Source organism: Cavia porcellus, unplaced genomic scaffold (genome assembly GCF_034190915.1).
Source record: "Cavia porcellus strain 051 isolate PalLab524CR breed Dunkin Hartley unplaced genomic scaffold, mCavPor4.1 scaffold_2, whole genome shotgun sequence".
NCBI classification, from domain to species: Eukaryota; Metazoa; Chordata; class Mammalia; order Rodentia; family Caviidae; genus Cavia; species Cavia porcellus.
In genome coordinates this window covers 109,786,330-109,809,259 of record NW_026947485.1, presented here as the reverse complement: position 1 = coordinate 109,809,259, position 22,930 = coordinate 109,786,330, and the positions used below count along the sequence as shown (strand labels likewise).

General features: G+C 41.8%; 2 protein-coding genes across 7 annotated transcripts in view; one reads left to right on the top strand and one right to left on the bottom strand.

The window, feature by feature from the left end:
* The window catches only part of Mms19 (MMS19 homolog, cytosolic iron-sulfur assembly component), a 28,360-nt gene extending 10,922 nt beyond the window's left edge, over window positions 1-17,438 (bottom strand). For 2 of the 4 annotated variants that reach the window (XM_003479772.5, XM_005008045.3), the window contains exons 1-9: window positions 17,274-17,436; window positions 8,882-8,930; window positions 6,614-6,714; window positions 5,497-5,582; window positions 5,075-5,149; window positions 4,597-4,666; window positions 4,112-4,240; window positions 3,920-3,981; window positions 121-207 (exon numbers count right to left, since the gene is read on the bottom strand). In XM_003479772.5, the coding sequence (XP_003479820.1) occupies window positions 121-207; window positions 3,920-3,981; window positions 4,112-4,240; window positions 4,597-4,666; window positions 5,075-5,149; window positions 5,497-5,582; window positions 6,614-6,714; window positions 8,882-8,930; window positions 17,274-17,382 (768 nt within the window). In that variant the 5' untranslated portion in view covers window positions 17,383-17,436. Of the gene's footprint in view, window positions 1-120; window positions 208-3,919; window positions 3,982-4,111; window positions 4,241-4,596; window positions 4,667-5,074; window positions 5,156-5,496; window positions 5,583-6,613; window positions 6,715-8,881; window positions 8,931-17,273 lie in introns of those variants that run through there. The other 2 variants (XM_005008046.4, XM_063245104.1) reach the window with 2 other exon arrangements.
* Window positions 17,439-17,533: 95 nt separating this feature from the next.
* Ubtd1 (ubiquitin domain containing 1) overlaps window positions 17,534-22,930 on the top strand; it is a 52,483-nt gene continuing 47,086 nt past the window's right edge. Inside the window, exon 1 of one of the 3 annotated variants that reach the window (XM_063245113.1) lies at window positions 17,534-17,648. Coding sequence is in view for 1 of the 3 variants with exons in the window: in XM_003479773.5 (XP_003479821.1) it covers window positions 18,198-18,267 (70 nt within the window). In the remaining 2 variants the exon portion in view is untranslated. Of the gene's footprint in view, window positions 17,649-17,722; window positions 18,268-22,930 lie in introns of those variants that run through there. The other 2 variants (XM_063245112.1, XM_003479773.5) reach the window with 2 other exon arrangements.

Genomic DNA, 22,930 nt, shown 5'->3' with positions numbered 1-22,930 from the left:
CTTAGGGGTGTCATAACTCTAAAATGTACACTTGATTTTCTTTCTTCCAAAGCTTTACTGTTCTTTCTTCAGAGCTTTCTCTGCGAAGACACTATTTACCCTAACACTGGATACACCTACCTCAGCAAACTGTGGTGTAGAAGCCAGCACCACTCGTAGACTCAGGATAAGATCGTCTCTCTGGATACCATGGGGATCATTTGGAGGCTGGAAAGGAAGAAGGGCCACGGATTTATGTAACTTTTCAGACCACCCTTGGGCCCAGGCTTGAACCTGGCAATTCTGTAGAATGGGGTGACATATGTACCCAATCTAGTACAATAGTATGATATGAGACCCAAGGAAGGAGACAAGCTTGCTCTTCTGTGTTCTGTGAAAATTTTGTCTCTTAGGCCATTAGTTTTCAATCTCATCACACACTTCCTATTTGATTTATTGTTTTACTACTTAGAGTTAAGCACCCTAACTTTCTGGTGTACTGCTTTCTTCTCTGTGTGTATGTTTGCTTTGTATGTATGATCCGTAATTTATTTTTATACTTTATATATTAAGAAGATTTAAAAATGTATTATTCTTCTATAACGCCAGTTTTAGTTTTTATTGTTTCAGCCAGATTATTTAAATAATTCTTTGCTAGATATTTCTATTTTTTTTAACACATGTAAAAAGGTGTAAATGACATGAAAGGGATTGATAGTTAATTTGTAAAAATTAAAAACATGAATCAGATTTTCCTTTTCTTTCTTGACAACTGAATTTAATGTAGGGATTTTCTTTTTTTAATGATAAAATTACAAGTCGAAGAACAGAGTAAGAGTACTAGTGACAAAATTTTAGAAGCTGAAAAGCAAAGCAGCTTGCTAAGAAGAAAATGACTCAACAGACCCAACATGAAAGAATTTTAGGCAGACTTGGGGAAGGCTGGATACATATCATATACATATACTGCAGTCCTCAAAATGCTTTGGAGTCAGCTGTGCTGGTGCACACCTGTAATCCTTGGCTCACCACGAGTTCGAGGCCAGCCTGGGCTGCACAGTAAATTCAAGGCCAGCCTGAGTTACATAAGGAGACTCTCTCCCAAAAAACAAACAAGAGAGGGAGAGACAGACAGACAGAGAGACCGAAGAGGAAAAAGAAATCTACCCATGAATTAAGTAAGAATAGAATGCTATTAAAAAGTTCAGAGATTAGTAACAATGAAAAGCTCTTGGAAACTTTTTGGTTTTAATTTTTTAATTATTGTTTTTAAGACAGAGTCTCTCTGTGTAGTTGAGGTTGGCCTTGAACTCACTATATAGCCCAGGCTGCCGAGAACTCGTAGAAGTCCCCCTGCCTCAGCCTCCCAAGTGCTGGTACTATCGGTATACCGGATAGGTACCACCACAGCTGATTAGCTCTTAAAAATTCAAAGCATGAGTACAGAAAAAACAGTCTTGTCTTGATTAAGAAAACTTCACAATTATCGGTATGTTTATTTTACCTAGAATATCCTTGGGAAAACACATAAAACAGCTGGGAATAGAGATTTTTTTTTTTGTCTTTTTCCTTTTTATCGGTACTGGGGATCGAACTCACGACTGCCTGCTTGCAAGGCAGGTGCTTATGCCACTGAGCTAAATCCCCAGGCCCTAGAGATTATTTCTTTTCTTTTCTTTTTTTTTTTTTGGCTTTTTCCTTTTTATCGGTACCAGGGATCGAACTCACGACTGCCTGCTTGCAAGGCAGGCGCTTATGCCGCTGAGCTAAATCCTCAGCCCCTAGAGATTATTTCTAAATGAAAATAAATGTGGTAGCAAAGGGATATGAAAAAAGCTTAATTTCCTGCCTTTAAATGCTGAATTCCTCTCATTTTATTACCTTTCAAGAAAATGTATAAGATATTCTTTCTTCAAATTATAAATAAACATATTCTTTGTCTTAGCAATTTCACCTCTAGGAATCTTGTTACACCCATGTATACATAAATTGCAGTATTGCTTGTAACAGCACAAGATTAACAACAACCTTTACCCAATAGAGAACAAGAAAATTAGATACTTCTACAAAAGGGATACTATGCAGCCATAAAGAACAAGAAAGTTAATTTACATACTGATAAGGAACTCTGCAAGATACACATATACTGATAAGTGAAAAAAAGCAAATCATAAGAAATGTGTTTATTTGTATATGCTACCATGGAAAGGGGGGTAAAATCTGCTTACATAAGAAAAAGTTCTGTAAAGATATAGACAAAACTAATACAATTGGTTTACTATGAAGAGAAATGTGACAGTAGGAAAAAATTTCAACCTCCTGTACTTGAATTGTTTTTGTTATTATTATGATTAGTTATTTTGGTACAGGAATCAAACTGAGGGCCTCATGCTTGCCAGGCTTAACTCTGAATTATGTGAACATTATCATTTTTTAGAAAAACAAACCAAACCCAAAATAGAAAAACCTGGTAGCCAACCCAGAATCTTTCAGCATTTCAAAGGCACAAGTTCTGGGTTATAAAGGTTAGTGATTATGAAAATAAAAAAGAATTTCAAGAGATAGGTATTTCCAAGCAATGTGATACCAAATGCAATAAACTGGTAAATACAGTGGTAACTTGGTTCATGAATTTGTTTTTTTTTTTTTTTTTTGAGATAGGGTCTCATCGTGTAATTCAGGCTGCTCTTGAACTTACTATATAGCCCATGTTGGCCTCAAACTAGCAGTGATCCTCCTGCTTCAGCCTCTGGAGTGCTGGGATCACAGATATTTACCACCATGCCTGGCTTCACAAACTTGGTTCTTTCCAAGATTCTGGTCACAAACCAAGTTAGACGAGAAGTGAATCAAATTCTATAGTTAGGTTCAATGCTGAACTATGAGGAAATATGATTCAGTTTTTGTCCAGTTCAGTTTGCCCAGAATTATGGAAAGTTTGTGAACTGAAATACTATAATTTATATAGCAAAGACAGCTGTGGCACTTTAAAATGTTTGGTGTGCTGCAGGAGAACTTTCATTTTCTTCACATTACTGATGCTCACAATACCCACAGCCACAGTGATGAGATCCTATTTGGAAGTAGGAAAGAAATCAAATGCAGAGTAGGAGAAAGGTCTAGGAGAGCCAAAGCAAACAGGCCCTGAACATAACTGCTTAACAATGCCTTCTCCTGTTCTGTCAGTTTGTTTCTATTGCCTGAGTTGTCCTTTCCAACTCCAGAAACATATCCCATGCATTGGCTCTGAAACCAACCAAAATACTAGCTTATCTGTGAGGTTAGCTACTGCTACTCTAGCTTGTACTGAACTGTCTTCTCAGGACTATAACACCACTCATTTTGGTACCTAATCTCTTACTACTACTTAAATGTTTCAGCTTTCAAGGGTAGGGACCATATTTTATAACCCTATAGGTCTCAGCACTAAGTATACTATTAAGGAATTTAAGGAGCCCCCTGAAATATCTGTTCATTTGAATCCTTCTTCTTCTTTTTTTGTCTTTTTCCTTTTTATCGGTACCAGGGATTGAACTCACGACTGCCTGCTTGCAAGGCAGGCACTTATGCCGCTGAGCTAAATCCCCAGCCCCGTTGAATCCTTCTTCTAATAAATGCTTTTCTATTTCCTAATGCACTAAAATTTAATTCTGAGAATTTTATTACTTTTGTATGTGTATATGTGTGTGTGTGTGTGTGTGTGTGTGTGTGTGTGTGTGTGTGTGTATGTGTCCCTTGGGATTGAACCCTGGGCCTTGTGCATGCTAAGTAGCCACTCTACCAAAAAGCCACATCCCCAGCCCCACTCCATCTATGAGACTGTTAAAGGTAAGTCTGAGAACTGTCTACCTTGCTTACCTATAACCTCATACCTAAAACAGGGGTATGCATACCACAAGTACTTAATGAATAAAAATGAAAGAAGAAAGGTGCTACTTACAGGAGTAAAATCAATGGGGAAATAACAGGATGTCACTTCAAACAACTCTTCCACAAAAGGTCCTGGCGCAAGAGAGAAAAAAGAGATTGACTTACCAGCTTCATTTACCCAATAATCCTCAAGTAGCTAATTCATAGCTATCAAGACATACCTAGGCTGTTCGATCCCCAGTACCAAAAAAAAAGGACATACCCAGGCTATACTCCCTGGAGATGAGGTCATGAACAATGCGGAAAGCCACCAGGAGGTTGCGGGGATCTTTTTCCCCATCCATCACCTGGATGAAGCCAAATGTGAAGTCAGCTCCTAGACCTTTTAGCTCTGGGAAGGAGAGAAAATGTCACTACTGTCCCTTGGGAAAAGAAGCCTGGGCTTTCTCCTAAGAGACTGGTGTTGTTCTACTCATGTGGCACCCCTTTCTTGCCTCACAGAGCATATTATTTTTGTTTTCCTACTCTCAGTGAAGTATTCAGAGAAGAGATGTGTAACAATATACATATATTATTATAGTGGTAAGCATTAATTACTTAAGGCTAGCTCCCCAGCTTCCTTTTATCAGTCTCAGAGTATTAGCTCTTCTGTATAACTCCCAGGCTACAATGGGTCCTGCTAATGGGGAAGAAAAGTAGCACGTACTAATTTTCTTTGCAGATTTCCCAGAGAGCTCTATGGTTTACCTTCTTCTCGAGTTCTCATGAAGTTGATGATGATATTGTAGACTGTATGTCGGTCTACCTGCAGCAGAGACTTGGGAATGAGGAAGAAAAGGAAATAAGGGAAGAAACTGTTCAGAGATATTTTAGTTGATACAACAACCTCCTATTTTATAATCTCGCAAGTGGAAAATTCTCTTTATGCCAGTATAAAATCAACTGAGAGGAACTTCAGAAAAGGCTATGGCTACCGACCTAGCAGCACAGCAGTGATATCAGTTGCCTAAATCTATCTGATACATGCCTCTTCAGATATAGGAGGACCCAGGTCAGATATAATTTCATGCAGTCCTGTCTTTCCTTATTTAATAGAAAGGACTAATAAATATGGTCATAAGACCTGGAGTTCAGAATTTAGGATGGCATATGTTTGGCATCTAATTTTAGTTATGTCAAGGGGTTGAAGATAGATGAGACTACTAACATGACTGTTATCACTTACCTGTACATGTACTTCTTGGAAGATGGCTTTAAGCACAGAGACAGCCAGCCCTGGTGGCATAGTCACACACAGGCTCTGGAGGAAAGGGAAAATAAAATATGTGAAAACTGAGGAAATTATAGTTCAGTTTCCAAGAAATAACCCTACAATAGGCCTAGTTAGCTACAGTGAATATGATAACATTTTGGTTCTAGAAGAAGGCTAACAGTGAGACCTTCCTCTAGCTCAGTAGTTCTCTGTAGTTCCTTCCAACTCAGCTGTGTTCTACTCTTTCATTCTCTAGAATAAGAAGTATACCTGGCTGACACTAATTTAGGCCCACTTGCGGTCCCTCAGCATGTGAAGCCTCACCCCCGAAGGGCAAGGAAGGAACTAACAAGGGCTCCCACGAACATGGTTATGAAATGAAGTGGAGTACTCACAAGTGCTCTCAAGCCCTGAAGGACAGATGGGATCACAAGATGATGGTCCTTCAACCGGTTCTCATAGAACAGGATCAGATGAACCACTGTATAAATCAGATTCAGCCATCAGTTTGTGCAGGCAGAAGGAAGGTCCCCTAGCTTTGCCCCTTCCCTAAGTCTAAAGGCTCTTCTTTCACCAAGTAATGTGTCCCATGCCCTCCCATGGGTGGTGTTTTGACTAAGTGAATCAGGAAAATGGGGTAACCTCTTGATTATCCATCCTTACACAGATCCACAATAAAACACATTCTCTATCTCCTAACTGTGTTCTATATAGCTAGGGTCTATGAGTGGGAGGCCGAGACAGGAGGATTGTGAGTTTGAGGCCAGCCTGGCTACACAGCAAGTTCAAGGTGAGCCTGGACTACATGTGAGACTCTTAAAGGAAAACAAACAAACAAACAAACAAAAAAACAAAAAACCAACAAAACAAATGAACAGAGGGTTTATAAACATTTCATTTTTTGGTGTTGGGGCCTAAGCCTAAGGCTTCATGTACTCCTCAGCTCTTTGGGATTGAACTCACAACCGCATACTTGCAAGGCAGGCGCTTATATCACTGAGCTAAATTCCCAGCCCCAGCTCTTTTATATTTTTTTAATAACTGTTTTAATACATATAATATATTTTGATCATATTTGCTCCCTCCCTTTTTGGTGATGTTAGGGATTGAACCCAGGGCCTGCAAATGTTTTCAGAGAATCAGATAGTATTATAGGTTTATAGGATAATTTCTGTGGTGATTACTCAAAATCTGCCACTATAATCTAAAAGCAGCATAGACTATACATAAATAAAAATGTAGCTTTATTCTGGCAAAAATTCTCTCATCTAGAAATGTTACTTTGTCCATTTTATAAAGCAGGGAAAATACACTGAAAACTTATCTAAGGTTATACTTAAAATCCATGTTTCTTATATCTCAATTTTAAACATGTCTGCCCACACACCAATGAAGAAAGACCTTGAATTAGCTCATACATTATGACCCCTCTCTTGATAAAGTTGGCTTGAATAGACACAGAATGTCTTAGCTCAGCAATCTAGGAAGACATTCCCACTACGATGCCAGTACCTTCTTTCTCCAGAAGCAAGGAGTGACACTGGAGTAACACCTGTGACAAAAGCTGGATACCTCGTGCCCGAGTTTGGGGCTCTGGATTCTCCAGAGAGGACCTAGAAGACAGCAGGAGGGAGGAATTTGCCATTAACCAGCTCAAACCTCTGAGGAGTAAATACTTTGTGATCAGTCACACTCACCCACTGCGTACCTGAGAGTCAAGCTCTGTTAAAAACAGCACCAGAGAAGGTGTTCCTGAGGTGTATTACAGACACAGGTAAGGACCAACACCAGAAAAACTAACTCAATCTGATCTGGTTTCATTAGAGGCACCTGTGATTCCCCAGCCACCTGTCTCCAGACACCCCCAGCTTGGCAACTGACGGGTACTGTGCACTTTCTCTCCAGGGGTATGACTGTGACTGACATTCCTCTGAAATAGAACTTAGCAGCCATGAGAGGGCTTGATGGATGGTTGGTAACTGCAGATCATACCAAAACATGAGAATAGATATATTTTTGTAAATTACTGCTAAGGAAAAAAATGCTGAGTGCAACCACCAAGGTGTGTATAGGGTGGCACAACACAAAACACCCAAAATTTTAAAACTAGGTTACAGAGATGGCCAGAATAAAGGTTTTAATCATTTAATACTGTTGATATGGGAAAAGCTAGAATGAAGAAATAAGATGACTTTTCTTTAAAATACTTCTACAAAGATTATACTTAATACTAAAGGTAATCTAAATGTACTAGAAGTAAAATAAGCAGAACAAGAAGGAAGTAGAATAATTCTGGAGTATTCTAGCCACCAGTTACCTTAAACCTCAAGGGTAAGTATATGTATAATGAGGAGCAATGAGGAAAAACAAGACCACTTCTGACACATCTCTAGGGAATCTATGGAAGAATACTATGCTCAGGAAGGACACTATGTATTCACATTATAAATAAACCTGGTATATGAGCGTTCATTATATTATCATTCAGAATAGCCAAATAATAGAACAACTCAGATGTCCAACAACTGATGAAAAATTAAACAGAATGTTGCACATCTGTATAATGGATCCTACACAGCAAAGAAATGAACCGATACACACTATAACAGGGATGAACCTTGACAACATCCTTAATAAATGAAAAGTCACAAAGATCAGATATTGTATGATTCTATGAACATGAAATTTCTAAAATGGGCAAATCCAGAGAGATTTCCAGGGGCTGGGAATGCATGTGAAGGAGTATGAGGTTTTTTTTGGAGTAAAGAAGATGTTCTAAAATTGATCATGAGGAGGAAGTACAAATCTGTGAAGACACAACTGGAAGCCATGAGCTGCTAACGCATGAGCTTAGAATCCTAGCACTGAGGCAGGATGATCCCAAGTTCAAGGCCATCCTGGGCGCAAGTTTAAGGCCAGCTACTACACAGTGAGACTGTGTATTTAAAATAAAAAGGAAGTTACAGCAGTATACTGCTTACTTATTTGGTTCTGAGAATCGAACTCAGGATGCTGCCCTTGCCAGGCAGGTGCTGGGCCGCACCACTGAGCTAAATCCCCAGCCCATATACACTTTAAAACAGTGGGCTTTAGAGGACATGAATTTTATTCTAATAAACTCTTATGAAAATGTACACAAAGGCCAAATGTTCTGTTACGTGGGAGAAACACAAAGCAGTGATTTCAGTTTATGTAATTTCTAGTTTTCAATTTTAGAAGGCATGTTGGCTGTGACAGTTAACTTTTGCTAATAAGACTTGTCAATTTAAATGGGGTGCTAAGTATGATTTATGAGAAAAGCAGACTTCAGAATCTAAGCACATATTTTCACTAATGCTTAGACCCCAAAGTTTTAACATTGCTGCTTTTCAGCCCTTTCCCCAAGCCTCTTCTTTTAGTGGGATCTGGAGTAAGATTAGCCTCCTTGCTACTTCCTACCTTGGGGCCCACACCTCTTTTGAGTCAGGTTTGGGCCAATTAGAATCCTGTATGGGTTGGGTGGTCTAATGAAGCACAAGTGGAATCCTAGCTCTACTTTATCAAGTCGATGGCCTTCAACCACCTACCTCAGCCCTAACCTGCAGATTGAATTAGAGGTAACAGTGCCTCCCAAATATTACCTAAAAGAAGCTTGTCAGGCAGTATTAACTCCCTTTTTTTTAGAACAATTCAAAAGAGACCTAGCCTGAGATAGGTTTCAAGAAAGCATTAAGACACAAAAGTAACTTTTTCAGATTCTCTGGTCAGGCAGGAAGTACATTCTAGAACAGAGTGTCTTACCCAAGGGCTTCCACCACTTGTAACACTGTATAGCTGCCGGATTTCACATCTAGAGGAAACAAAAGAAAGACACATGAAAAAGCAAAAACACAAAACCTAACTTGTTACACCATTCAGTGGCTCTGATTACCAGTGTTTTCCCTCTATGGTAGCTCTGTACCACTGGCCCACTGTGCTTATCAAGATAAAAGCATTACTGTAACACTTCCGTATATAGCTTCAAGTATAAAAGTTGAAAAGTAAGTACATCATTTACAGATGATATGGTTATATATTTGGAAAAAGCAAGAGCAATAAAAATATAAGAAAAATAATTAGTTAATGTGGCTAGCTAAAAAATTAGTATTATGAAATTTAAACTTCCATACATATGCAACAACCTGTAAAATGATTATCAAGGAAAAAAGATTCTATTTATGATAGCAAAAGGGAAGGGGAGAAAACACTAAAAACTTTGTTTTAAAGAAGTACAAAATCCTAATCATTAAAGCTTTACTTTGAGCCAGGTATGGTGGCACAGGATTATGGTGGCCCATAATCCCAGGACTCAGTAGGCTGAGGCAGAAGGATTGCCATGAGTTTGCAACCAGCCTGGTCTATATGCAAGACTCTGTCTCAGAAACAAAACAAAACAAAACAAAACACCCAAAACTTTATTTAAAAAAAAAATTACGTTGGAGATAGGGCCTTGCTATGTAGTTCAGGCTGTCCTTGAACTCTGTTACACAAAAGGAAACTTTTGAGTACACTACTGATAGGAATATAAATTGATACAGCTACCATGAAAATAGTATGGACATTCCTCAAAAATTTAAAATACAACTACCATAAGTCCTAGCAATCCTCTATATTTAGAAATGGATATATATCCAAAGGAAATGAAACCTGTATCTGAAGAGACGTTTGCACACCCATCTCCACTGGAGCATTATTTATCATAGGGAAAATCTGAGAATAGGACCAAAGAAGCTGCATGCATAGTGCTAACAGGGCAAGATCTAAAAGCAGAATGGTGTATGTAGTGTGCATAGTATGTGCACAGCACTGTTTTGAAGCAGAAGAGAGACTGTCTTTATTTATATCTCTGGAAGACACAGCAGGAGACCTTGGTTGTCTCCAGGGAGACAAGGAATGGCTAAGGATTGAAATGAGACTATCTGGAAAGAGTTTAGTTACAGAAAATTTGTAAACACAGTAGAGAGGTCCTATATAATCTTCACCCATTTTCCCTTAAGGCAGTGACGACAAACCTTTTAGAGACCAAGTGCCCAAGCTGTAGCCTAAAATCCACTTACTGTGAACTGCCGCCACTGTAAACCTGAATGCTGAGGTTTTAGTTTAGAAAAACGACTCATGTGTTTGGCTCCTGTACTGACAGAGAAGGCTCTGTGTGCTCACTGAGGCATAGAAGCCATTAGTTTGCCACCAGAGTTCAACACTTTCCTCAGGTTTGGACTGATGAGGTTAACTTTTCTTTCCAATACTGGGAATTGAACCCAGGGGTTTTGCACTAAACTACATGCCCACCTCTTTTAAAATTTTGAGACAGGGTCATGCTAAGCCATCAAATTGCCCAGGCTGGGCTTGAACTTTGAGTCCTCCTGTCTCTGCCTCCCAGAGTATCACCATGCCTGGCTGGATGTGCTGTTGTAATTCAGATGACGCTGTATCTGGACTCCTTCAACAGAGAGCTGGAAATATATTTGTTTTGTAACTCTTTTGTCTTGGGAATTGAACCCATGACCTTACTGTTTGCCAGGCAGGTGCTATGCCGCTGAGCTAAATCCCCAAACCTTATGTTCTGTAACTTAATACTACACAAAAGTCCATCACTTTTTGCATACCTATCCACATATATTTAACTAAACAAGATCATATTAAATTTGCAACTTTAATCTAGAAATACAGGGTTTATTCTAGCCTTCCCTTTTGCTTACCTGTAATTTCATTTTCTGACAGTGAAAAAAATGCTACCATTATCTACTATTTATTACTTTATTTTTACTCTTACAGTGTTCAGACAAAATTCTCCCTTTCATGTATGTTACACACTAGCAAAAAAATTAAATTCCTTTGTCATTCTATATTCAATCTTGGGAAGGAAGGAAAACTTTTTACACTGTCATTTAGCACCTTTTGAATGTTGTGCCAGACAAATACATTACTTAGCAGTTCTAGCAGCACAAGGGTAACACACAGATTTAACAGAAGGTTTTTAGTTTATACTTGCAAGGGAGAAACAAAGATTAAAATCCTTATTTCATAAGGATTCCTTTAACATGGATAATATCGAGCTAATGATGGTATGTATGGTAATCAAGGAATATTTTCAGTAGCATATTCTGGGTTCCTAATCCACCTACTTCTAAATACAAACCTTACTTAGTCACACCTCACTAACTCAGGAAAAATAAGAGGCTTGAGAACAAATTTTGAAACTTCCAGTTCCCCCTAAGTCTCTGGTCTCATAGTGAGCCGGGCAGAGACTCACTCTGGTACTAGAGTAAGTTTAATCAGAAGGAGAAACGGAGAGGTCTGGTCAGGATGCACAGCTTGTGACTGGCACCATTTAGACATCAGGCACTCTTAGCCCTACTCGTGCCAGGATGTGGAAGGCCCAGCTGCTGCCCAGCTCCTGAGAAAGCACCAAGGCTCTGGGCTGGGGGAAGGGGCAGTAGTTGGGCACACAGGATCAAGAAGCCACGGGACTGATAGTTGGGTTCCATGTTCAACTTCTTAAGAACAACACGAAGACAAATACCTATTTCTGGATTATGAACCATAAAAGAATTTTGTAGCATTTGGAAGTTCAGAAAACCATACTTTCCTGGAACAAATACGGCTACAGTCTAGGAAACTCTGCTGAATAAACCCATCTAACAATCAATTGCATTCAAGACCACTGCAAGAGTTAGCAATAGACACAGGAAGCTATAGGGAGTTTGTAACTGTTTATTAGCAAAGGACATCCCTGAACTGCATTGTTTTTCTTCAGCAACACCATCAAAATCCTCTGTAGATGTTATCTTTGTACAGTTTATCTTTGGAAACACCTCATGTGCTATAAATTAAAGACCTGCCTGATAGGTCCCACTTAGTTGCCTCTATTTTTTTTGATTAAAAAAAAAAAAGACATAGGGGGTTGGGGTGTAGCTTAATAGTAGAGCTTATCACATGTGGGGGCCTCAGTCTAATTCCTAGCACCAAAAACAAAAACAAAAAAAGGGAATACAATTTACATACAGAAAAATGTACAGATAGTATGTGTACAGTTGGGTGGGTTTTATCAAGTTTACATCTGAGTAACCAACGTCTTAATCAGAATATCTGCACCAGCAAGAAAAACCCTTCACACCCCTAACCAATCAATTTCTAATCCCAGGGTTGCCTCAAACTTTGTCACTGAAAATTCTTTACAGCATTCAGTATATCTCAGTGTGTAACTGGCTGCTGCAGCATTTATTTGCATGCGATTCCTTGCATCCCAGAATGTGGGTAACTTTCCTGATGGAGCTCTTCAGTGATCACAGCCTTCACAAGGATCCCATCCCATCCCTTCCCCTGAATAGGGTCTCACTATGTGGTTTATGCTGGCCTTGAACTTACTATGTAGCCAAGCTGACAATGAATGAGGCAATCCTCCTGCCTCAGTCTCCTGAATGCTGGGATTATAGGCATGTGCCACCGCATCCAGCTTATAAGGATTCCATCTTAAATTAATATAGCACAAACATGGGGAGGCGTATAAAAGCTATACAAAACGAGGGGTTAAAAATGACATAATAAAGCTATCAAATGACAGTAAGAAATAGTTTTGAAAAATGGTGGAGTAAGGTAGCAAAACACTAGAATCAGTATTTTGGGAATATTTTCATGAAAGTGACAAAATGTGACTTTTTCCTTTGAGGCAGCATTAGGCTGGTTTTGACCTTGTAGTAATCCTCCTGCCTCAGCCTCCTGGGCATGAGGATTACAGGCATATGTCACTATGCCCAGAGGTTCTTGAATTTTTTGATTGCATAGATGGTTGTGGAACATTGTCAATATATGAAAAACCACTGAACTGGTTCACTTAAAATGCTTAAAATTGTAAATTTTATCTTTTTCTATTTTAAAAAAAGCCTTCCAACCCACTCATACTCCATCCCAGAACAGCTCCCTAAACTGCACAGTGTATCTTGTTTACTGTCTTCACTTTTCTGTGTTGCCTAAAACTTTACTCCCAGGCCTGGAGTCCTTCACAATTTTGCCTCTAAATATATTCCAGTCTCCCTTTTCACCACAACTCATACCATTCAGTTACATGAAATCTAGTAAGTACGCCAAACTCTTCCATGTCCATAAGCCTGCTAACAGTCATTTGGCTTGGAGCGACCCTTTCCAATCTCTGAGAAACTTCCATGCTTCCTTTAGACCTTGCTCAAGTGTCAAAGCTTGTAAACATTCCTTGATTTTCCTTCCTTTTTTGTGTCCCTCTATACTTCTTTTAAAAAAAGTTACCTGTTATATTCATGTAACATTTATTGAATATTATAAGTCAAATACTGTGTTAGAGCTTAAGATTGAAATATAGATAGGCTACTTTTAAGCAGTCCACAGTCTGCTGGGGCAGAAAGACTTTAGTGATCCAGAAACTGGGTTAACATAAGAAAGAAATAAAATCCCCAGGTTTATAAACCCTGGGTTACTAACTTTAAGGGATGAACAGTTTAAATTCTTCCCAAATGAAAATAACCAGAATACCTACAAATACTATTAATTATGCACTTGAACTCCAGGAATGAAAGAAGTGAATAGTGAATTTTCCTAAGGAGACCTCTGGCATTAAGGAAAAAGTAAGTTCCTTTCCCTTTATGGATAGGCCTATGTTTTCCCAGTATGCTAAAAACTGCTCTTTAGAAATAGACTTAGCACCCTATCTCCCCACCTTTCCTTAGCAGGACATTAGTGGGGCACAGAGGAGGAGTCAAAGGAGTTTATGTGCTCCCTGACCTAAAAAACACAATCATATCTCTGTTTGATGGAGGAGCCTGTTGAGGATATGGAGTGGCTGCCCAATGCAGTGAGGCTGGGGTGATGTCGGAGGATGTGCAGGAGTTGAGAGAGAAATGCCTCAGGACTAGGTTCCAATCAGGTCTCAAGTGTCCTTTCTGTCAATGATACTATTGATACTTTTCCAAACTATGTTTCATGTAACAATTTTTTTTCATTTCAGGAATAGTGGTCCCCAGGCACCACAAATATGTGAAAGTACAATGACTGAAATGAAACAAAAAAAATCTGTGAAAAGAATCATATTCATCACCTGCAAATTCAACATTGTCCAAAAATCACCTACTTCAAAAATCAGCTTCCAGTTGCATGTGGTAGTGCATGCCTCTAATCCCAGCACTCTGAAAGACTGAGATGGGAGGGTCAAATTCAAGACCAAACTGGACAACTTAGCAACTGAGACCCTGCTTCAAAACCAAAAACAAAAAAGGGGGTGGAAAAGGCCCTGAGTTCAATTACAGGTATCACCACCGAAACAAAACAGAACAAAACAAAACAAAACATCAAAATACAAGTCTCTTTCCAACCCTGATTCCTAGACAAAGCTCTTCTTTTTTCCCTTTTCCTTAGGATCAAGACCTTGGCATCAGGTTGGGGAATCCAAGCACTTAGCTAGTTTTATCTCAGAGTCTTCCTTCAACATCTTTATTAACATAAGCACTTTTTATTGTGTACCTGCTTAATGTTAGTTCCAGAAGACCCTGGTGGTAGAAATGGGAGGATAGGATACAAACACGTGTAAGGATGTAGCTACTAACCAAGTTGCTAACAAGTTCATGAACAGTTGAGAAACACAGTATTCAAAGATGAGATATTGTCTGGCTGGGGTAACTGGGAAACACTGGAGGGACAGCATTCAAACTGGGCCTTCCCATTGGGGCCTAGCCTGGATTAGACAGAACTAATGAAGAGAACTGGGAAGGGAAGCACTCAATGAACAAGGAATAAAGGTGGCTGTCTGGAACTAATGATCTAAGAAGGCAGTGGTAAGAATAAAGGGTAGAGCAGGCAGCAGAAGCCTTGGTACTACAGGTAGTTTTCTTTAATTCCTTGTATCATCTTTATAGCGGACACCAAGAACTTTGTCACCAGGCACTCCAAGTGCAAAAGTTGGTGGCAGTTGCTTTGTAATTATCGTGTGTCCCTTCCACATTTATAATTTGTAGGAGTGGATGCTGCCACTGAGTTCAGGATGCTAGCAGGTTCTGTTATCACTAACAAAGACTGACATGGGCTGGAGGTACAGAATGCACATCTTTATCACAGAGATGCTTCAAAACTGTCAAGTTCTAATATCTTAAATATGGCTGTGGTCTAACTTTTTTTCAGGCAGTGATTCTTTGAGATAAGGTCTCACTACAGCCCCAGCCAGCCTTGAATTCAGTGATCCTCCTGCTTTAGCCTCCCAAGAGCTGGGATTTCAGGTACATATCACCACACCTGTGGTATGATCTAACTTAACCCTTCCCAAATTTGCTTTTATTTTACTTTATAGTTCAAGGATCTACAATACCCAGGTAAGTCATTCAAATCCTTTTTTGCCAAGGAATCCAAGATTATGTATAATCCAGCTATAATATTTTTATCAGACTTTGACAGGTCTTTTTTTTTTGTCTTTTTCCTTTTTATTGGTACCAAGGATCGAACCCACGACTGCCTGCTTGCAAGGCAGGCACTTTTGCCGCTGAGCTAAATCCCCAGCCCCGACAGGTCTTATTCAAACTGTCTTCTCAAAGATGTTTTGAATAAAAAAATTAAAATTTTTGTTCCCAAGTTGTATGAATGTGAAACACTATTAGAATACTGCTCATATTCTTTATCTTGGTAGGAGGAAGGATTGTTAGACACCTGCATCTGTAAAAAACAACTGTGAATGTACACTTTAGACTGTATAGTGTAGTGGATGTAAACTTCACAACAAAATAAACTGTAAACAAACTCTAATTGATGATACAGATCCTGAAGTATTTAGAGATAAACACACTGTAATTTAAATGAATGGGTAGGTATGTAATAGTCACAGAAAAATGTTAATGGTAGGATCTAGGTGGTTCCTTATTAAATTCTTCATAGATACTGTTGAATGTTTGAAATTTTTCATAATAAAACATTGGGAAAAACGACAACACAATATACTAACTGTAAAGCCTTGATAACACTCTACTTTGTAAAGTTGTATGATGTTAAGCTTTGTGGTAGGAACAAGCATTTCTCTTTTATGTCTTCGTACCACCTTGCAAATACTTCTTATAGCATGGTTTTCTCTCCCAGCACACTGTAAATTCTTGATGGTCACTGCTTAACCAAATTTATATTTAAATTCCTATTGCTTTGCATCATATTTGTGTTTTAATAATAGTGGACAACTGAAGTAAAGTGCAATGTTGTTAAGGATTGCAGTGTTATTTTTTTTAGCAGACTTGCTATTCATTTTTCACCTATCTTAAAAGTTAACCTGTTCACTTTTAAGGAGAAACATGTCCTCTATGTCTCCCTAAGCAAATAAACTTACAAACAAACAAACAAACAAACAAACAAAACTCACCTGTACCTGTATGTATGCTTACTTCAAACCTTAGCCTGAAGGCCTCCTAACATTCAATAATTCTTAAAGATATTTTTCTCTAAAAGAGCGAAGTCAGAGTTCAAAGAAGTCTGGAATGTTTTTAGTTGTTGGATAAATCGTCAGAACTAAGAGACTGATGAACTGGTCAAAAACAAGAAACCGAAGACGTGGAGAAAACACACCCACAAACGACACCATGAGAAAATCATGAAGCAAATCAATCAAAAACTGCACTGAGATAAGGCGACAGTCTTAAGGAGGACACTAGAACATCTCCAATTCCCCAAGTCTGCCTCCTCTTCCCTCCATCCTTCAATTACAGCCAATCAGCGAATAGGGCCGCTGGCCCTCCCAGAATGCTAAGCGGCAGGAGCATGTGGCCCAAACATTTCATCTCCCACGTCAACAACCACAAACCACGCGAGTTCTTGGCGTGAGCAACTGGCGCTGACTTTAACACCCGAGCCCGGCGCCCATTCCCACCCACCCCACCCTTCCGCTGGTGGGTCCGAATCTCTGTGCAAGCCTCTAGCCCGCTCTGGGCTTCAGTTTCCTCATTTGTGCAGTGTAGTGACGCTGTGAGATGAGCGTCAAGGCATTCCGGAGAAGGCACAAGTTACATCCCAACTTATGGTTGTTAACCTTGTGGCGTTCACCAAACAGCCAGAGACCAATCTCTCCAAGTCACCTCTGCCCCTCACTTACTTCCAACCCTGCACCAGTGCTAAGGCCTCTGAGCCTCACCACTGCGGAAGTCTTTGAACATTATCATACCTGCAACCACCTGTTCAGCAGGGCCGTCCTGCTGACCCATGACGAAGTCTTGCACGAGCCCCCACAGGGCGCCTGTAGGCACGCCCGCCTCTGGAGCGGCGGCGGCCATGACGATAGCCTAGGACCGTGGGAGATGGCAGGCTAAGCGCCTCTCAGCGCACGCGCCCCTAGAACCAATCGCCGGGGCCAGGCCTGGGGGCGGGGCGTCTCTGGATCACGTGCCTGCCGGCTCCGGGCCAGGCGTTCCAAGGAGGAACGACGGCTCCTCCCCGGGGGGTGGAGCCTGTGGGGGCAGTGGCGGCCGCTGGGCACGCAGCCGGGGGCCGTTGAGAGCGCCTAGTTACCGGCTGGGCTCCTCGGGAGACTAGCTGCTGGGTGGGTACCTGGCTGGGTGGGGCTGGGGGCGGTGCGCACCTTAGGGCAGCCAATGAGAAAACCAGACCCGGCCCGAGGGGCGGCACCGGTGGGTCACATGCGCACCTGGGGAGGGCGGCGGCGCAGGCACCGCGAGCTGGCGGCCCGGAGCTGGGCCGGGCTGGGGCGGGGCTAGGCTGGTGAGTGGCAGGGTCCTGGGGGCCGGCCCCAGCTGGGAGCCCGGGGCGCGCCCCGTGTAGCTGCAGCGGTGCCCGCCCCCTCTCTCCGCCCCTCCGGCGGGGCTGGTCTCCAGCTGGGCACCGTCGCGGGCCCCCCTGGCCAGGCCACCTGGGACTGTTCTGGGAGCTGGCCACCTTTCTCTCCGCTGGCCGGTAAAGTTTGTGGCGAAGCGGGCGCCGGGCGGAGCGCGTCCCGGGGGAGGTCTAGAAGTCTCCCCCACCCCGGCCGGGCGGCTGGCGCCGTGGACCTGGGACGCCGCGGTCCAGGCAGGAGTGTGGAGCAGCCGGCGGCCGCTGTCTCTGGTGCATGGGGACCGGCTGAGGAACCAGCATGGGCAACTGCGTGGGGAGACAGCGTCAGGAGAGGCCGGCCGCCCCAGGACACCCCCGCAAGCGAGCAGGTACGCCGAAGAAGGCAGCGGAACACACGCCTGGCAGTTGTCCCCGCCGTGCAGGCCCCCTGGCGTTCCCGAGCGACCTCCTGCGGCTTCTGGTGCCCAGGCTGCTCCGACTTGGACGGGGCCCCCCCGCCCAGCGCGGGTGGCCGCGGAGCCGAGTTGGGGCAACTCGCTCCAACTGGGAAGCTCCGGTGGGGGTGGGGGCAGGAAATGTTTGCAGACTGCAGCAGGGCCGGCCCAGGACAGGGTGGGGGCCGGGGTGCCGCTGACCAGGGTCGGACGCCCCCGAACTCGCAGCGAGCGAGCTAACAGTAGCCGTTCCTTCCAGAGACTGTGTTATTATTCGGCTGCAGACCGTGTCTGCCAGAATCCGACTTGACAAAAGCAGTGCAGAACTCTGGGAAAGAAATTTTTATTTCTCTCTTCCCGCACTGCTTTTTGAGCCTCCTCGCCGGCATCCTTGGGCTTGCTGAGATCCTTCCCAGCCCTAGGAATGGGATCTGCTCTCTGGGGGGATGATCCGACAGGCCTCGTCAGCGCAGTCTCACTGTCTTGCTACACCCCTTCTGTCCTGGCATTTCGCCCCGGGAAGAGATCTGGCGGTCGTTTTCCTGGGTCTTGTAACTCCTTTCCATCTTTGAGGATGTTGCAAGAACTTTCTGTGCATGTTAAAATAGCCTTTAGAGCTCAAAGGACCTTCGAAACTTCTCTGGATTCCAGATAGATCTATCTGTCTCCTCTGTGTAGATCCAGAAAGGTTGAGCAACTTTTTCAAAGTCACATAGCTAGTTAGTGCAACTAGAGCTAGACACCAGCCTCCTATTCTACCCTATTGCCACATATCTTTTTTTGTAAGAGGAACCACAGACACAGTTGTTAATGAAGTGGAAGCTCTAGTTGGAGCTTTTTGTCTGCTTTGACATTGAAGGTGTGTTGCTTAGTTGCAGAAACTGGGAGGTAGGATGGGGGAAACAAGCAAGGAAGGATGTCTGTGTGGTGGACAGGATGACTTGTGCAGGAAGAGACATGTTTTTATAGAAAGAATGAAGATTAAAGTCCCCTGATCTGAGGGCCACGGTGATCATTCCTCTGAGGGAAGTTGCTTCTTCACCCCCAGGGCTTTCTTCCTTCTATGTATTTTTTTCAACAGATTTTATTTATTTTTGTGGTACCAGGGCTTCATGCATAGGAGACAAGCGCTCTTACCACTGAACTACTGAGCTACCTCCCCAGGCCTTGAAATCTTGAAATAGTGTCTCACTGAGTTGCCTAGGCTGGCCCTCAAACTTGCAGTCCTACTGCCTCCACTTATTGGGTAGTTGGGCATATACACATGTGCCACTGTGCCTAATTAATGATTAGTTTTTATTTGTATACTCAGTCTTTATTTTTATAGCATACTTTTGCCATTGATAACCCTCTCTTACCTAAAACAACTCTTCTTTTCCTGGCATCATATTGTTTTGGTTCTTTGCTTATCTCTTTGCCTGCTACGGACTCAAGTGTGGGGATACCCATGGCTTGGTTTGACATTCTAGATTCTGACACCCTCTTGTACTCTCTTCCAAATAAATCTTACTCAGTTAAACTATTCTGTCCACTGGAAAGACTCCTACATTTTAATCTTCAATTTGAACCCATCTCTAGATGACCACTGGTCCCTGACAGAAAATGCCTCTTAAAACCAAGCTCTGCACCTCACCTTAGCCTTCTGCTCTTGTGTTTTCCCAGCTGCCTAGCGTTATACTTTCTCTGCTGCCTTCCAGCCAGTCACTGGGGCCTGCTGGTTCTTCTTTCACCTGTCTGTCTTCCCATTCAGTCTCATGGCCTTGTCACCTCAAGTCCAACTCTAATTCCATGCTGAAGTGAGTTCCTCAAGAAGGGCAAGTTTGCCTTCAGTCATTCATCCAAAACCTGCATACGGTGTCCCCTCCAAGATGCTTTTCAGAATAACTTTTTCCGAATCCTGTAGTTTTATGGGTAAACCTTTTCTACGCCTTATCATTCCTATAGGATCTTTGACTTTCAAGGCTAGTAAATATGGCCAGTTCTTTTATCTTTTTTGGATGGTATGAAGGATTGAACCTAGGACCTCATACATGGTAAGTTAAGTGCTCTACCACTGAGTTGCATCCTTAGCCTTTTTAATTTTATTTTGAGACAACTTGCAAAATTTTCCAGGCTGACCTCAAACTTGTGATCTTCCTGCCTTCTTATCTTACTGTCTGAGTATCTTCCAGAAGGGTTATGTACCATTGCCTTGGGATTGGCCTCCTCCTTTTAATTCTTTCTTTTCCTTGACATTAAGAATACCAGCATTTGCTTGTGCAATTCCTTTTTTAAAAATTTCTCTTCTTTCTGAGAGCCTTTCTTTCCTTAAAGGTCCACTTCAAATTTCATATCTTTTTTGAAGCACCCTCCCCTGCCTGACAACCTCTTGTAAGAATTTCTGTAGGCATATTAACTATGCCACTTAGTTAACAATTATCTACTCCCTGTAATTAGCCCTGTCTTTGATGTTCATGATCTTATATCAGCAATCATATTGCAAACCTGGATACCAGGGTTGTCTTTTTCTCTTTGTGTTGGTCGGCCCTTGTCACTCACTCACATAATCGTGTACACACATAATAGCCACAGTGACTTGTACAGAGGAAGCTCTTGATGTTTGATTTTAGAAAGCTAATCCAACTTCATTTTGCCACCAGACTTTTTTGTGTAAATATTTTACGGAAGTATATATCTGCATTTTTAAAATGTTAGTCAATTGTTATTTTAATTCTGTTCACCCTATTTCTGAATAGCTTTTTCATAAAGTTAAAAGCCAAGGGGAATTCTGTAGGATGATAAGATTTGGTAAAAGGAAAGGAATCCTTCTTCACAGCATGCTCTTGGCATTCCTGTAACATCTGTAGCTTATTACCCTTTGACAGGGACATAGTTTCATGTTGTAAGACTAATGCCTGGAGCTGGGAGTATAGCTCAGTGCTAGAGCGCTTGCCTAATGTATTCAAGCCTCAGCCTATGCACAAATAAATAAATAAAGGACTAATGTCTGAAACTTAACTCCCCAGCTCCCACTGTAAATCTTACCTTTATTTTGGTACTGATGTTAACAGAAAGCTAAAACCTGAGTTTTAATCCTGGGCCTCTGCTCAGTGACCTTAGGCAGATCACCAAGCCTCTCTGAACCACACATCCAGTACTTCAGAAAGAAAGGGAGTTGTACAAGGTCATTAGGGCTGTTTTATTGTCTTCATAAAAATTCAAGACTAAAGTTACTGGGGCTGGGGCTATAGCTCAATGGTACAGTGCCTGCCTAGCAAGCATGAGGTCATGGGTTCAACTCTGGGTACCAAAGAAAATAAAAACAAAAAGAAAACTGAAGTTGCTGAGATGAAATCTTATGCCTTTATAATGCTACCCTTTGTGCTTAGTTATGTCTTTTCAGTTATGTGGCAGGTGAAGCAGGGGCTCGGGCCAGTGGTCAGGGATTCTTGGATTGAGTAGGTTTATTAGCTACCTTCTTATCTTACCAAGTTTTGTGATTGCTGCTTTTTTATTTTTACTTTTCATTGTTAGCGTAATGCTTCTGCAGTAGACTCAGGTTCCTCTCTCAAGGTGCTGGGTGTCCTTGCATGCTTTTAAGAATACTTGAGGCTTTACTTCTTTGGAGGGGCTACTGCCACCCATAAGCATTTACAGAGTAGATCAATATCTGCTCACAAACTGGGTAAAGCAGCTTCTAACTGCTGTAGAGAGAAAGAGAGATGGTAGAACAGGCAAGTCTCTTGCCTAGCCCCACCCCTTGAAAATGTGGCAGGGCAGAAACCCAAATATCTGACTCTGTGATGTGCCAGGTATATTCACTTACATTTTAGAATCTCAGGCGCTCACCAGACAGACTCAGGGCCATGTTTGGGACTGGTTGGTCTTGGCATTGTGGTTGCAAGGAGTATGCTTCTGGTTGTATGGTTTGTGTAGCTATTCTTGAGGGAGTAATTGAATAACGCCTTTCTTTGTTCAGTCAATATTTACTGAGTGCCAGGCTCCTTGCTGGCTGTGAACAGACATGGTCTGTGGCCACATGGAGCTTACAGTCTTGTGGGCACAGATAATAGACACATAAACAAATTACAAATGACCATCATGTGAATTTTTTTTTTTGGATATGTCATGCTATGTTAAGACTGGCCTTGAACTTACTGTGTAGTCCAGGCTGCTCTTGAACTCAAAGTAATCCTCCTGTCTCAGCCTCCCCAGTGTTGGGATTACAGGCATGCAGCACCACACCCAGCATGAGACTCTTGTATAGGTATACAATTATGCATTATATATGCTGATAACCACATTTGTAATCTCAGTCCCTCCTTTCCAGCTCCAGCCTTGTAAATTTTGCTACCTCCTAAGCGTACCTGATATCCAAAAGACTTCTGTTTTACATGTCCATACCAGAATGAACCCCTACCCCCAACGTTTTTCCTCCCAACTCATTTCCATCTCATTTAGAAGTGATTTCATTTTTTCAGTTGCCTAACACCCCAAAACTCTGGAGTCATCCCTGACTTCTCCCTTTCTTTTAAGTCTTATATGCATTTAATCAATAAATCCTATTGGCTTTGTCTTCAGGATATCCTGAACCTGACTTTCCCATACCACCACATTT